The sequence below is a fragment of the Maylandia zebra genome, unplaced genomic scaffold (assembly GCF_041146795.1).
Source record: "Maylandia zebra isolate NMK-2024a unplaced genomic scaffold, Mzebra_GT3a scaffold01, whole genome shotgun sequence".
NCBI lineage: Eukaryota > Metazoa > Chordata > Actinopteri > Cichliformes > Cichlidae > Maylandia > Maylandia zebra.
This window is the reverse complement of record NW_027490031.1, coordinates 124,138-139,714: the sequence shown is the minus strand read 5'-3', so window position 1 is coordinate 139,714 and position 15,577 is coordinate 124,138. Positions and strand designations below refer to the sequence as shown.

Below are 15,577 nucleotides of genomic sequence, written 5' to 3'. Positions count from 1 at the left end.
CGTGGTTTTATTCGCGAGTCAAACGCGCCAGACGCGCTACACTGACGCGCGTTTCACGCGTTTTGGCGTTTTCGCGACGCAAATCTGCTTCCGAATTTTCGCGGGACCCGCAATCGCGCGTCATCGCGCCTTTCCATTGACTTTACATGTAAACCTGACGCTCTATTCGCGTCCATCGCGTTCGGTGTGAACACACCGTTACATTATAACATTGATTAGAAGTGTAATGCACAACAAATTGGATTTTTAAGTCTATTTTGAATTTTACTCGAATACGAATACAAATACAAATACAAATACAGGCTGCTTTGCACGTCTCTATAATATTGATCCATATTAGATGCTTTTACTCTGAGGCATGATTACAGGTGTCTATCGCTCCTTCCATACATGTGAGTGCTGTGGCCCTGACACCATCGTGGTATAAGCACCAATAAAAGCCCACACTCATCGTCATTATGAAGGCAGACAGCAGAGTATGAGCTGGTGCATGAGAGTCCTCAGACTTGGACTGAGCTTTAGAGGAGAGCTCAGGGACCATCTACAAAGTGCAACACCAACAAAACACAATAAAATTTGGTGACTGTGTTTTTCATGGACATCTACTTTAAATTACTTCCTCAAATTGTGTTGAGTTCAGTTTTAGATTTTCCCTTTAAGATAAGATAAGATAAGATAACTCTTTATTGTCATTGCACAGTCATACATAGTACAGTAGTACAATGAAATTGGAAAAACTGTCCTACGTCGGCACTACATATAACACAACACGACACGATATGACACAACGCAACAAACAACACAACACAGTATATTAACTTAGTATAAAAAAGAAGAATAAGTGTATGTGTATTGCACACTGTTATTATTGCACCTTGTTATAAATATAAATATTATTGTTATTGTTTTAAACATTGTTACCTCCCCCCTAAAAAGAAGAAGTTATTTAATAATTCTCCTAATTTAAATAAAGCGATCTGGGAGAAACGCCACTCTGTGTAAGTGAAGCAGCAAATTGTCGTTGTGGTATTGCACTTTGTAGACGGTCCCTGAGCACTTCACTCACACCCAACTGCACCTGGAGACCTGCGGCATTTATTTTATCGTTAAGCCGCTGATGGCGTTCTGATAACCTTTGTTCTGTGTTATTGATCCAGAGAGTTCAAATATGTGACATTATTTCAAACTTAACCTTGAAAAGTGAGCAATATAGTTCTTTAAGTGAATCAAAGGATAAACTTAATGAGCCAAACTGAAACCAAATGGAGGCTCTGCTCTTTCCACGGAGAATCACACGCCCACGCCTCGGAGGGTTTATCAACGTCAAGTCCAGACTTGCGAGACTCGGAGTCTGTTGAACCGGTTTTCTGGATAAGAGCTTGGGCAGAAAATCCAGTGATCAGTGAGGCAGGAATGGCTGAGTGTTGAGATGCGGATTCATTCGGATATGAGCGGAGTGATCATGACTCTGTGCTGGCTGTTCTTCTTTGAAGGATGATGAAGAAGTTGTTGCTGTTCCTGCTCCTCGGTAAGAAACTCCGAACATAAGGAAACGTTTTTGAGTTTGGAAACTGCGCATTTCAGACCGGAAAGGTTCACAACAGCCAGAAATGCGTTTCATGGATACCTGAGTAAGAGAAATTGTGCCTGGGTTATTTGTTTATTGATTGAATCATGTATTTTTTTAGTCGATTCTCCCAAAGTTTTGCGGTTGTTGTTGTGTTGTTGTTGTTTTTCTTTGGGGGGCGGGACATCACAGTCAATCAAGGAGAGGGCGCGATTTAGGGAATGTGATAGTGTGTGTGTGTGTGTGTGTGTGTGTGTTTGGGGGAAAAATCATGTGTACTGCAGAGAACAAGAACGAGGTTTTGCACTGTGGTGCTAAAACGAGAGACTGAAAAGAGATGCGGCTGAAAACAAGGAACCAGATAAGTGTAAAACTCCAAGTTTAAAATATCAGCCTGTTTTACGTCACTGTGGATCAGACTCAGTTAACTTATAGTGAAGTAGTTTTTTCATGCTTTCATGTACAAACACAAGAAAGCTTGAGCTGTCTGTCACTGTTATTTAAATGTGATTGTTAGCAGAGACGGGTCTTCCAGCAGAATCTGCATGAATATTGAAGATACTTATATTGTCTAGACGGAGGAATAATCACACGTGGGGCATCGGTTTTTCACCGGAACATTACACCGAAAGGTGACTTTGTTTATTGAACTCTCGCGTGCACTCTGCAGCATAACAGGAAGCATCCTTTCAAAATAAAATCACAACAGATGACAATGAGGGCATACCTATTAACTAGCTCAACAGTGATTTACTTTTTAACATTTAATTTCACTACGATTTTCTTTCTGTTTCTGAAATCTGTACAGACATCGAGATAAGAACGTTGTGGTGAATTCTAGTGGTTATGATAATTTGAACACATGGTAATCTGATATTGTGACAGTCCTAAACTACAAAATTAGTGGTTTGTATCATCGGCTTAACTTTGTGCTGAACATTGGGGGGATCAAGATCTGTCTAAAAAAATAATTAAATCTGGGTAAATTCCCATATGATTAAACATGCAACTATTTTTATGGCAATGACTGAAAGGAGTAAAGAAAATGAACAGCCTATTTATGTAAGATAATTCATCATTTTATTTGGGGGGGTGGTTATATTGGTTGGGTCTGATTATTGGGTTGGTCATAACCCCCCTGGGAATTATGCCCCCTGGTTTGTATGACCATACTGCTCTTACAAACAGATAACAAAAGTGGGTTAGCGTCACTGGTGCTTCTATCAAATAGTTGTCTTCATAATTATCAAAGAGATACTTCAGAATTTACATTAATCAATGCATGTTTGCACCATTTGTATGTGGAGTCCCCCAGGGCTCAATACTTGAACCAATTCTGTTTTCTGTCACCTCTGGGCCATAATTAATACTTTTAGTGGTTTCTCCTACCATTGCTATAGAGATGACACACAAAATAACAAAAATACACAGAGCCCTACATGGACAGACTCTTCTTATATAGAAAAGCTTCTAAAAACCTTATCAGAGCAGCCTCTCTGATCCTCTAACCAGGGTCTGTAGGTGTCACAGCTAGCAGGTCGGACTCAGTTGCAGGCTACGCATCACGTTCACAGATCTTAACTTTATTAAACGTCAGGTACAATATGTAGAAAGTGAAGGAATCAGGGAACTGTTCCACAGGTTGGCGAGGGGGAAAACAGGCACTACACTTCACACACTCCTCTCACTCTGCTCTCGTCCTCACATACAGCTCCAGTCCTCCACTCCACTCGGCACTCACACACACTTTTCTCGCAGGCAGACACTCACATTCAGTCTTCCACTAGAAAGCAGGGTTACAGAGTGGTTCCAGAATCTACAGACAAAAAGGGAGTAATCACCACCAGGATACAAACAAATCGCACAGTTCTATAAAGCTGGGATTTGCACCATGTTAACTCAATATTCCAGCAATGAGATGTTCTGAGCTGCTCCCTTTAGTAGCGTTCAAGAAACAATGATGAGCCACAGGTGAGTGATTAGCAGCAGGTGTGTATGCCAAAGGTGGGGAGCTCCATCCTGGCCAAGTTATACAGGAGAAGGAGAGAACATGCCTGTGTTAACAATAACTTGTATTGATGCATATAGCATCATTAACATGATGCTATATGCTGATCCTTTAAGTTTTTTTCATTGCAGTGTCTGAAGATATCTCAGGGTATTTTTAGTTACGTTTTACACTGGCAGAAGGAGAGTTTTCACCAGTCTGACTTATTTAAGGTCACAGTGGGCTTGATGCGGCCCACAGTGCACAAAATGCAGTGTACAATGAGTGTAACATCCCTGGTTTACAGATCTCTCACAGAGTGTAGTTTTTTCACTTAGTTTAAATGTGTAAAAATTAAATTGTCTTTTTCTTTGACTTCTTTGACCCATCTAATGCTTAAACTAGTCTCTATAGTCCCTGCAGATAAAATGACCTGTGGCCTACTTTGGCCACACTGGGACAAACACACAGCAAGCTCTTAATTTGTGTTTCTGTTGGTGTCTCCTTCCAGTTTCCCAGCATGCCCTGGCTGTAGTGGTGGAGGTTAATGAGGGGGCAATGTCTGTCCTGCTGCCCTGTCAGTTTTCGGGTTTTATACCAGAGGACTCCAAAGTGCTGTGGACTCGCTTTGATCTTCATCCCAAATCTGTCCATGTGCGAGGAGAAGGAGGAGATGATCTCAGAGGACAAAACCAGCGATATAGCGGGCGCACATCAATGAGACCTGATGCTCTGGACACTGGAGACTTTAGCCTTACTTTGAGAAAACCAACAAAGACTGATGCTGGGAAATATACCTGCTCCATCAGTGATGGAGGAGAAGAACTGAGACTGAGAGATATCCAGCTGCAGGTCAAAGGTCAGCCACAAACACCTTGTGTACGGGTCACAGATCCTTCACAGACATTGAGCTTTAATCCTAGAAACTGCAGCAGAAATGGATCATTGAGAACTTTCATGCAGTTAGTCCTGATGTAAATATTACACTCATGCTAGGAACCTCTTGAATATGTGTACGTATCAGTGTGATTTGTAAATCAGAGTGTAACTGACTGTAATGTTTAAAATTTTAAGGTTTTACACATTACATTTATCAAAGATTGTCTACGACAGTTGCCTGCTGACCATGATACTTGTCCCTTGAAATCTATGATATGAAATCTGTGATGATTTTGTGTATCCATCTCTTGGGATCTGAGCACGAACAGTTTTTCTATAGTCCAAACTTATTTATTTAGTCTTTGGCCCAATGCTTTCTTGAGTGAAAGCTCAAACCCTTGCTGCAGTTTAACTTGATTTTAAAAGCTGTTCATCTCCTGTATCTCCAAAGTCAGCCTCCTTATCAAGTCCCCCTTCACTATGTTTACCACCTGTTTCCTGTTTTATTTTGCTAGTCCCTGTCCTGTCTGTGTGTGGTGTATTCTTCTTAGCTTCCTTTGTCTCGTTATGTCACATTAGTCCAGCTGTGTTTCCATCCTGTTTCTCACTCCTTCATCACTGCCTGTGTATTTATGCCCTGTGTTCGTTGCTGGTCTCTCTGCTTGTCCTCCCCTGTGTTTCTCCTGTTGTAGTTCTCTATGCTCCCCATCTCAGGTTTCTAGTGCCCAGCTTTTGTTCCTTTGTATCACTTTTTAGTTTCCACCCAGTTTAGGTTTTGTTTCAGTGTAGTTGCTGCCTTGTTCAGCTTTTGTTTGTATTTCATTTATTTTCCCACTGTAAAAAAAAAGTTCACTCACAATAAGACCTTCATAAATACCAGTGTGTGGGTTCTTTCTCTCCCCCCTTCACAGCCGTGACAAATTCTATTTGTTCTATTTTCTACACATTCCAGCACATAAAATATTTTTTTTTGTGTGTTTACACTCACTCTTTCAAATAGATGCAAGTAAAACACAGCAGAAAATAAATAAAGTCAAAGACTCAGCGGTCCTGTTGCTCTATTTTCACCTGTAAAGCAGGAGCAGGGTAGGCAGAGGTTTACCCTGGTGCAGGTGTGCTGCGGTCAGTGGAAGGATATGGCAGCTCTGTGAGTTTCCCATTACGTCGTAGCTACTCGGTGCTTGTTTGGAAGTTTAGGGGTTTTTTTCGCTGTAAAAAGAAGTTTTCTTCCCACGCACGATGGACACTAATGTTTTTGTCACTTTTTATGGAATCAAACTCAAAGTAAGGTCAGTACTTCCACGCTTTAAACGCTGCGCGCTCATACTCTCTCCCGTACTCGATATATGATCCATTGTTGATCTGTACACAGCTGTTGTCACTAACGGCGCCCTCGCTTACGTCACTGTCGTGAGACATTCTCGCAAAAAAATCACGGTTTTAGTAACGCAGTAACGCAGCGTTCCTACGGGAAAGTAACGGTAATCTAATTACCGATTTTGCAATAGTAATCCCTTACTTTACTCGTTACTTGAAAAAAGTAATCAGATTACAGTAACGCACTGCCCATCTCTGGTCATGTCTCTCTTACTTTCTTCTGTCTCTTCTTCCTCTCATTTTCAGCGGGTTTTGTGTGTCCTTCTCTGAGCCTGTTCACGAGGCACTGCACAAAGGGGGTCATCTAATTGTGGGGGCCTTCACCGTACAATGTGACAAACTATTTTTCTTGAACCGAATAGAATGAGCTCTATAACTGATATTGTGGTTTATTGTCATCTCAGACCAGCAGGTGGAGGTGAAGGTGAAGGAGGGGTCAGAGTCTGTCATCCTGCCATGCAAAACAAACCCTGACCTGCCTGAAGATACCAGTGTGGAGTGGACTCACTCTGACCAAGAGCAGAAAGTGGTCTATGTGTATTCAAACAGGAGTGACCACCTTAAGAACCAGGACGACCGTTACTGTGGTCGCACAAAGATGAACAAAGACCTGCTGAGAACTGGAGACCTCAGTCTGACCCTGAAATACCCCACAGAGAGAGACAGTGGAGGATACATCTGCACCATCTACAGGGACAAAGACATCCTGAGACAGAAAGTAGTGCTGCACCATGTCAGAGGTCAGAGCAGTAGAAACAGAGCAGAGGTGAATATAGTGTACTGAGGTCAAAGGTCATGTTCCTCTTTTCGTTTCTTCACAGAACGGTTTCCATCCTGGGCGACAGCTCTCTTGGTTCTCCAGTTTATTTTCATTCTTCTTGTGGTTTCTGGAGGTCTTTTATTTTATTTCCGGCACTATTTCATGTCAGGTGAGTGTCTCCTCCTACACTACCCATAATGCCGATGGTCAGCAGGTGTCCTCTGGTGGCTCCTTGACTGCGGCTCACACAAACTTGTTCCAGAAGCTGAAAGAGTTGAGAGTTACAAACAGCTGATACAGAGAGCTGAAGAGAAACTTCCAGGTTTGTTCCAGAAGTCAGAAAACCTCCTTCAGACTCAGTCATTGATCAGTGAAACAGCTCCACAGCATGACTTTACTAAACAGTGTGTGTGCTTCACTGCATTGATCTGACACAGAGGCTGCATGTGGACAAGCTGTTCTTCTTCTGTGGTGGTAAACAGCAGCTGACATGGAAACATGTGCTGACCGTAAATGTTGCAGCAGCTTCAGTAAATGTTCCTCCTTGAGTTGTGCTCAGTCATGTGGTGGAGAGCTTCAGATGTTCAGACACACGAGATCTTCATGGTTTCTGTGCTGATGTGTGTGAGACATGGCCGACTGTGGAGGCTCAGTCTTTCTGTTCTTCTGCTCTTCATCCAACATGTCTGCAGCGCTTTACAGGACGCTGCAGACTAGTTACCAAAGAACGAGTCAGGAACACATCAGGAACAAACTGAGACACAATCTGACTGAGACTAGAAGACAAGGAGGGACAGGGAGGTCATGTGACCATCACAGCTGCTAATGATGTCATCATGTTGTGCTTTGTTGTCCTCAAAGGTTACAAGGTGGAGGTGGATTCAGGGGTGGAGTCTGTCCTGCTGCCCTGCAAAACCACAGTTTGCCTTTCTGAAAACACCAAAGTTGAATGGACAAATATTAGTGGGAAGCTCCACGTGTATGTAAACGGCTCTGACCGGCCTGAAGAACAGAACAGTTGTTATCGAGACCGCACGAAAATGAAGAAAAATCTGCTGAAACCTGGAGACCTCACTCTGACCCTGAAACACCCCACAGACAAAGACTCAAACACCTACACCTGCACCATCTACAGCAGGGAGGGAAGCATCCTGATGAGGAAACAAGTGGAGCTCCATGTCAGAGGTCAGCCTCATCACGATGATGGGTTCATTAGCAGTGAGGCAGCTATGTCAGTCCCCATAGATGGGGAGTAGTAGTAGCACTACTAGTAGTAGTATTTAAAAGTAAAATAGGAAACAACCAGCCTCTACTTTCAAGATTAGGCTTAAACCTTTCCTTTCTGATAAAGCTGGATCAGGTGACCCTGAATCCCTCCTTCGTCCTGGTTTATGGGGGATTTCATCTGGTGTGCTTAGAACTTTTCCACTTGTTTCACTCCCACTGGAATCAGTCAAATATGTTTTCACTATAAGTACAGTGGGGCAAAAAGTATTTAGTCAGCCACCGATTGTGCAAGTTCCCCCACCTAAAATGATGACAGAGGTCAGTAATTTGCACCAGAGGTACACTTCAACTGTGAGAGACAGAATGTGAAAAAAAAATCCATGAATTCACATGGTAGGATTTGTAAAGAATTTATTCGTAAATCAGGGTGGAAAATAAGTATTTGGTCAATAACAAAAATACAACTCAATACTTTGTAACATAACCTTTGTTGGCAATAACAGAGGTCAAACGTTTACTATAGGTCTTTACCAGGTTTGCACACACAGTAGCTGGTATTTTGGCACATTCCTCCATGCAGATCTTCTCGAGAGCAGTGATGTTTTGGGGCTGTCGCCGAGCAACACGGACTTTCAACTCCCGCCACAGATTTTCTATGGGGTTGAGGTCTGGAGACTGGCTAGGCCACTCCAGGACTTTCAAATGCTTCTTACGGAGCCACTCCTTTGTTGCCCGGGCGGTGTGTTTTGGATCATTGTCATGTTGGAAGACCCAGCCTCGTTTCATCTTCAAAGTTCTCACTGATGGAAGAAGGTTTTGGCTCAAAATCTCACGATACATGGCCCCATTCATTCTGTCCTTAACACGGATCAGTCGTCCTGTCCCCTTGGCAGAAAAACAGCCCCATAGCATGATGTTTCCACCCCCATGCTTCACAGTAGGTATGGTGTTCTTGGGATGCAACTCAGTATTCTTCTTCCTCCAAACACGACGAGTTGAGTTTATACCAAAAAGTTCTACTTTGGTTTCATCTGACCACATGACATTCTCCCAATCCTCTGCTGTATCATCCATGTGCTCTCTGGCAAACTTCAGACGGGCCTGGACATGCACTGGCTTCAGCAGCGGAACACGTCTGGCACTGCGGGATTTGATTCCCTGCCGTTGTAGTGTGTTACTGATGGTGACCTTTGTTACTTTGGTCCCAGCTCTCTGCAGGTCATTCACCAGGTCCCCCCGTGTGGTTCTGGGATCTTTGCTCACCGTTCTCATGATCATTTTGACCCCACGGGATGAGATCTTGCGTGGAGCCCCAGATCGTGGGAGATTATCAGTGGTCTTGTATGTCTTCCATTTTCTGATGATTGCTCCCACAGTTGATTTTTTCACACCAAGCTGCTTGCCTATTGTAGATTCACTCTTCCCAGTCTGGTGCAGGTCTACAATACTTTTCCTGGTGTCCTTCGAAAGCTCTTTGGTCTTGGCCATGGCGGAGTTTGGAGTCTGACTGTTTGAGGCTGTGGACAGGTGTCTTTTATACAGATGATGAGTTCAAACAGGTGCCATTCATACAGGTAACGAGTGGGGGACAGAAAAGCGTCTTACAGAAGACGTTACAGGTCTGTGAGAGCCAGAGATTTTCCATCTTTGAGGTGACCAAATACTTATTTTCCACCCTAATTTACGAATAAATTCTTTACAAATCCTACCATGTGAATTCATGGATTTTTTTTCCCTGAGCTGTGATACACTTTAGATTCTAGCCAATCATTTTACGTTTCCGAGGATAGTAGGCGGGTCCAGGAACGTGCAAGTTCCCCCACTTGCCCTGCAAGTGGGGGAACTTGCACAATCGGTGGCTGACTAAATACTTTTTTGCTCCACTGTATTTCACTTCATCTGATTAAAGACGATGTGCTCAGTGCTGCTGCCGTCTGTTCGGCTCATGCTGTGTTTGTTGTTCTCTCAGTCCTGCAGGTGGAGGTCGAATCAGGGGTGGAGTCTGTCCAGCTGCCCTGCAAAACTACAGCTCATCTGCCTGAAAATTGTAAAGTGGAGTGGATGGATGGTGATGAAGATGAGGTCCACGTGTATGAGAACGGCTCTGACCAACCTGAAGAACAGGACCAGGTTTACAGAGACCGAACGAAGATGGATGAAGACCTGCTGAAAACTGGAGACCTCAGTCTGACCCTGAAATACCCCACGGATGGAGACAGAGGCATCTACACCTGCACCGTCTACAGCAGGGAGGGAAACATCCTGCTGAAGAAACAAGTAGAGCTGAAAGTCAGAGGTCAGTGCTGTACATACAGTTAGCAAACTAGCTAACCCTCTGATGACAGGGGAGGAGGGTGGGTGACCTTTCTCTCCTGCCACTCATCCAGGGCTACACTGAAGTACTCCCAAGCAAGCTCTTCCCAATAGGACTCGTGCACAATACCTGACTTTGGAGCTACCATCACAGCCAAATCAACAGCTTTGCTTTCACACTCAGCTCTCTCTTTATCACAACTGCCTGATACAGTGTCCACATCACTCCAGATGTGGCACCAGTCAGTCTTTTCCTATTTCTCTCATGAACAGAACCCACAAATACAATTCATCCCTGACCCACAGTGGGTACTCCACCATTATCCAGGTGGGAATTGTCTCAGCTTGTACACAGTGTTAACAGAGCCCCACTGTGCCCTCTGGGGTCACCTAATGATTTGCATAATGAGTCCCACTGTGGTAAGGACCCGCCACTGGATTTCATGGACTATAGGTTATTTTTATTTTTCGTTTTCGCAACTGTAGTTTAAAGTTCTAACACCAGTCACGTAGGAACAGCTGCTTGGAATGAGTTTCTGTATTTACCCGAGAAATCTGCCAACTTATCTAACTTTACCAAGCAGTAGTAGTGGAGAAGGGGGCATGCTGCAGCTCAGAATGATGCCCCCACACTGATGAGTCTATCCCAGTTACCATAGCCTGAAATGCAGGCTACACCCTCTAGATATCTTTAATAAATATATATTTTTTGTTTATGTAAACTTTTTGTGTGGACTCAGCACATTGTGCCAGTTCGTGACATGCCAGGGAATTGAAGGCTGTCAGTATCAGTCGAACAATGACAGCTCGGTGAATGGCTGGACAAGCCCCGTGGGTCAAGGCCTGAGCAGGTTAAGTGTTCTCAGAGGAGCAGTGGTATGCCTCATTCAGTCCAGGTTTCTGGACTTCTGCTATCATCAATATGCATATAGTAGAGATCACGGAAATATTTTACTGCTACTATTCATAACCATCATCATTACCATTACATTAATTATCATTTCATCAAAGCATTTATTCAATAGATTACACATGTTCTTAGTTAAGATTATTACACTTATCACAGAGAGCTTCTGTCTGGTAAAAGGCCAGAAGCGTCAACGGGCGGGTTGAGGCCGAGTGCATTTTGAGGTCGAGACACACACACAAACAGTAGTTAGACTCATGATTAGGTAAGACTTCAAATAATAGTTGCAAAAGCTGGTGATTGCGAAATTGTGTCTGCCTAAGGGACAGTTTGCTCCAGGAGATAAACAGAGTTAGAAGATTACCGGGAAGCGCCTGGCCTGCAGACGGAGAAGATGTCCTTTTAAATGTGTCAAAAGTCGTCAACAGAATGTGTGTGTTTTTCAAACTCGTGTATGTATTGTATCTTCTTGACGCATGACGGGGCGTCATTAAAATGCCCTGATGTTATAAAACAGTTTATTGTGCAGTTTTGAGGTGAGATTGATGCTGATGGTGCAGTGTTCATCTCCCCACGCGTGTGTTCATTAAAATCATTGTTTGACTGAAGCTCTTCTGGACCATTATTGTTTTTGTGCTCACCCTCAATATTTGAACCCGTTTTTAACAATAACTTATAAACTGCTCTTAGTCTGGACCCTCACCCAGGACCAGTCTCTCTTAGTTTCCCTGAACCACCTTCCTTGGTTCAAGAAAACATTACATTACATTACATTTAACATTTCCTGCAATGGACACCTTGACTCCCCTTCAAAGAAAGCTTTGACTCTGACCAGTTGACTTTAAGAAGCAGCCAGATCTGCTCAGGATTAAACAGACAGAAAATGACAATTCTGTCTCCATCATCATCTGTTACTGTCTGTGCAGCTCATGTTGTGTTTATTGTCCTCTTAGTCTGTCAGGTGGAGGTGGAATCAGGGGTGGAGTCTGTCCAGTTACTTTGCAAAACCACAGGAAACCTCCCTGAAGATGCTAAGGTGGAGTGGATGGACAGTGATACCGATAAGGTCCACGTGTATGAGAACAGCTCTGACCAGCCTGAAGAACAGCACCAGGTTTACAGAGGCCGAACGAAGATGAATGAAGACCTGCTGAAAACTGGAGACCTCAGTCTGACCCTGAAACACCCCACAGGCTGTGACACAAACACCTACACCTGCACCGTCTACAGCAGGGAGGGAAACATCCTGCTGAAGAAACAAGTGGAGCTGAAATTTAGAGGTCAGTGTTGTAGATACAGGTCAAAGGTCAGATGTTGTAATCTTCTTATCTGTTTCCTGTCAGTTAAATAGTTGTGATCAGTACTGATGAGAAGTTAAAGGTCACATGGTAAAAGGAAGTCCATCACAGACAGTGGGTAACATCTCTGTTATAGACAAAGAGTCATCAGACATTCCTGTCCGTACAGCTGACAACATGAAGCTGTGTGTAGAGCTCTCACACCAGTTAAAGAGCCAGTCCAGCTGTGACAGCCAGATGTTACTGCAGCAAAATACACATACATGAAAGGATCAGGTGCAAATATGTGGAGGGAAATTCACACTTTATCTCCACATGTTATCACAAGATTAGTTTAAAAAACATTTTTATAAAGAAGTGACCAAATTGAAAATGCAGCAGGAGAACTGAGACACGGTAACTGCTTCTCAAAACAAAGGACAAATAAATCTAATCAATGTTTCTTGATCTTAATGTGATGTTCTATGAAAAATGAAATAAGCAACAAGTCTTCTCAGTGATGACTCCTCAAATCTGCTTCTTTCCTTTAGCTTTCTCTACAACTGTGACACCTGCTGCTCTCTGTACAGCTCATGTTGTGTTTGTTGTCCTCTCAGTCTGTCAGGTGGAGGTGGAGGAGGGGGCGGAGTCTGTCCAGCTGCCCTTTAAAACCACACAAAACCTGCCTGAAGATGCTGAGGTGGAGTGGAAGAACGGGTTTTACAGGAAGGTCCACATATATCGGAACGGCTCTGACCAGCCTGAAGAACAGAACCAGGTTTACAGAGACCGAACGAAGATGAATGAAGACCTGCTGAAAACTGGAGACCTCAGTCTGACCCTGAAACACCCCACAGAGAGAGACAGTGGGAGGTACAGCTGTGTGGTTAGAAGGAAGGGAAACATCCACAGAGGCAAAACTGTGCTGCTGAAAATCAAAGGTTTGTTGGTTTGTTTGTTTTTTGTTTATTTATTTGTTTGTCCCTGTCTGACTGTCCTGTGTCTCCTCTGCAGGGAGAGTTCAGGTCCAGGATCAAACAGGGGACATCAGGAACAGAAGCAGCTCCATTGATCCGACTCCTCTGATGGCTGATCAGTCAGTTTGATCTGTGTGTTCTTTGATTATTGATCAGTGATGTCAGAGTGGAGTCAGTGTGATGTTGTTGTTGTGTGTTTGAGACTTTTAGTGTCCATGAAGGTCTCTGCTGCCGTAGATCCTCTGAACTGTGACAGAGGTCTCACTCTGGAGGAAACTCTCAGCACTTTCCAGCAGCTCCTCCATCATGGAGGACGTTCCCTCACTGTAACAGGTGGAGGAGAGAGGAGAGGAAGCACAGGTGGATCCTCTGAGGAAGAGGAGCATCCTACAAACCACATGATCACATGACCAGAGGACAAGCATGTGCAGAAACACATTAAAGTCAGCCTGTAAACACGTTTGTGAATGCCACTGTAGATACTGGCACGGACTCATCTGTGGTGCAGCTGAAGACATTTGAGTCATGTTGTGTTTGCAGAACATGAACATATCAGGAAAGACTTCTTTGTCTCTGCTGCCTTGAGAAAACCTGGAGGAAACAGTTGGTTATCAACCGTCTCCGTTAAACTTCTTGTCCTGTTACTTTTTTCAGCTTTAAATTTTTGTGAAATCCACATACTGCAGTCAGAGATGTTATCAGATGATAATGATGGTGAAATAATCAATAATCTGTACAGAAGATCATAAATATACCAGTAAAATGCAACACTGATGTAAACAATGCTGCAGATGTTTTTGTTTAACCTGGTGACTCAGAACACAGAGCCATAAAGAAGTTCATGACTTTAACGTTGAGCTCAGTGGTGCTGGTTATCTCTGAGCTGCACATTACACTGAAACATGGTCACACTCAGAGTTCAGAGTTTAATTTTTGTAACCTGTCCCATTAAAAATTATGATGCTCGAACGTTCGTCTTCTCTGGCTTCTAACTGGATTTCTGGAAGTTATTTCAAACATCATCAGTGATAACTGTTTCCTCCTGAACAGAGTTCATCCTGAGCATAATCCGATCACACAGGAAGCAGAACTGAGCTTCTGTGTGAGGGACGTTTGCTCGGAGTCATCGTGGTGATTCGAGCTGCCACAGGAAGTGCAGCTCTGCAGTTTCCTTTAATGAGTGATTGTTGTGTCAGAGGTGAAACTGACACAGCTCAGCCTCACTGTGACTGTTTAACACTGTGTTTAGTATTTGTGGTGAACATGTTTGTCCTTTTAGCTTTGGACTACATGTTTTTATGTGATGTGTCACTTTTTCGTTTCTGTGTTTGGTTACTGAAGGACGAGCCAGCAGCGGTGTGGCCTCCCTGCTGGTGGTTTCCTCCCTCCATGTTTCCTTTACTCCACATCACTCTGAAAGGTTTCCTTTACTGTGCAGCTCCGAGTGTGAAGCTGAAGTGTTTTGTGTTCCTGCTGAGTTACTGCTCCATCCAGCCTCTTTACTTTCTCTGATTTAATGCTGATTTGTGGCCAACATGGTGCTGCAGTCTTTTTGTGTGTTGTGTTTGTTTTATTGCACTGCATATCTTTTAGATAAAGTATTTATATTATTGAAACCATCTCTTTTGTCTGTGTGGATTTTGCAAACTTGTGTAATTTATATTTATATTTATATTTAATTTATATTATTGAAATATTAAATCTTTCCTTAGATGACATCTAAACACCCGTGACCCCTCTGACCACACCAGGGTCGCAGCTTTCACCTCTTCCTGTCTCTCTGCAGCTCTGTGTTCATGTTCGTGTTCTAATCAGTGATTATACCCAAAGCACTTTAATCATATTCACTCATTAATCCAAGCACGTTTTCCTCACCCTCTAACATCCACACTGTGATGCATCACGGAGCAACTTGGAGTTGCTGAAAGATATTTGGGATGCACACTGCAGGGGGTGAACCACCCCCTGCAGTGTGAACCACCAGCCTTCCGAATAGCAGAGGACCTGCTCCACCACCTGAGCTACACCCCAACAGTGAGTCACATTCAGTGTGAGCAGCCAAACATGATGGCAGACTGCCACAGATCACTTCTGAGGAAAGAGGAGGCGTTCAGCTTCCTCATAGTTTCACACCTGCATGAAGCAGCCTCACCCTGACAGCTTCAAATCACTGTGTCAGCTGATCACTTCCTGTCCTGTGATTGGCTGAGCTTCAGGCCTTCTCTCAGTCAAACTGGAAACAGGGATTGAGACAGTGTGAGGTTTGTGGAGTGCCACAGTGCTGTAATGAATACTGTAGTGGAAGA

The 15,577-nt window shown here is 43.6% G+C and overlaps 1 protein-coding gene across 1 annotated transcript; it reads left to right on the top strand.

The window, feature by feature from the left end:
* Positions 1–1,428: 1,428 nt before the first annotated feature.
* LOC106676167 (uncharacterized) lies at positions 1,429–14,891 on the top strand. The gene is made up of 9 exons (XM_076880909.1): positions 1,429–1,528; positions 4,066–4,413; positions 6,215–6,550; positions 6,632–6,739; positions 7,432–7,755; positions 9,767–10,093; positions 11,971–12,297; positions 12,912–13,235; positions 13,309–14,891. Exons 1-9 carry the CDS (start codon positions 1,495–1,497, stop codon positions 13,398–13,400), a joined length of 2,220 nt encoding a protein of 739 aa, XP_076737024.1. The 5' UTR covers positions 1,429–1,494; the 3' UTR covers positions 13,401–14,891.
* Positions 14,892–15,577: the final 686 nt, after the last annotated feature.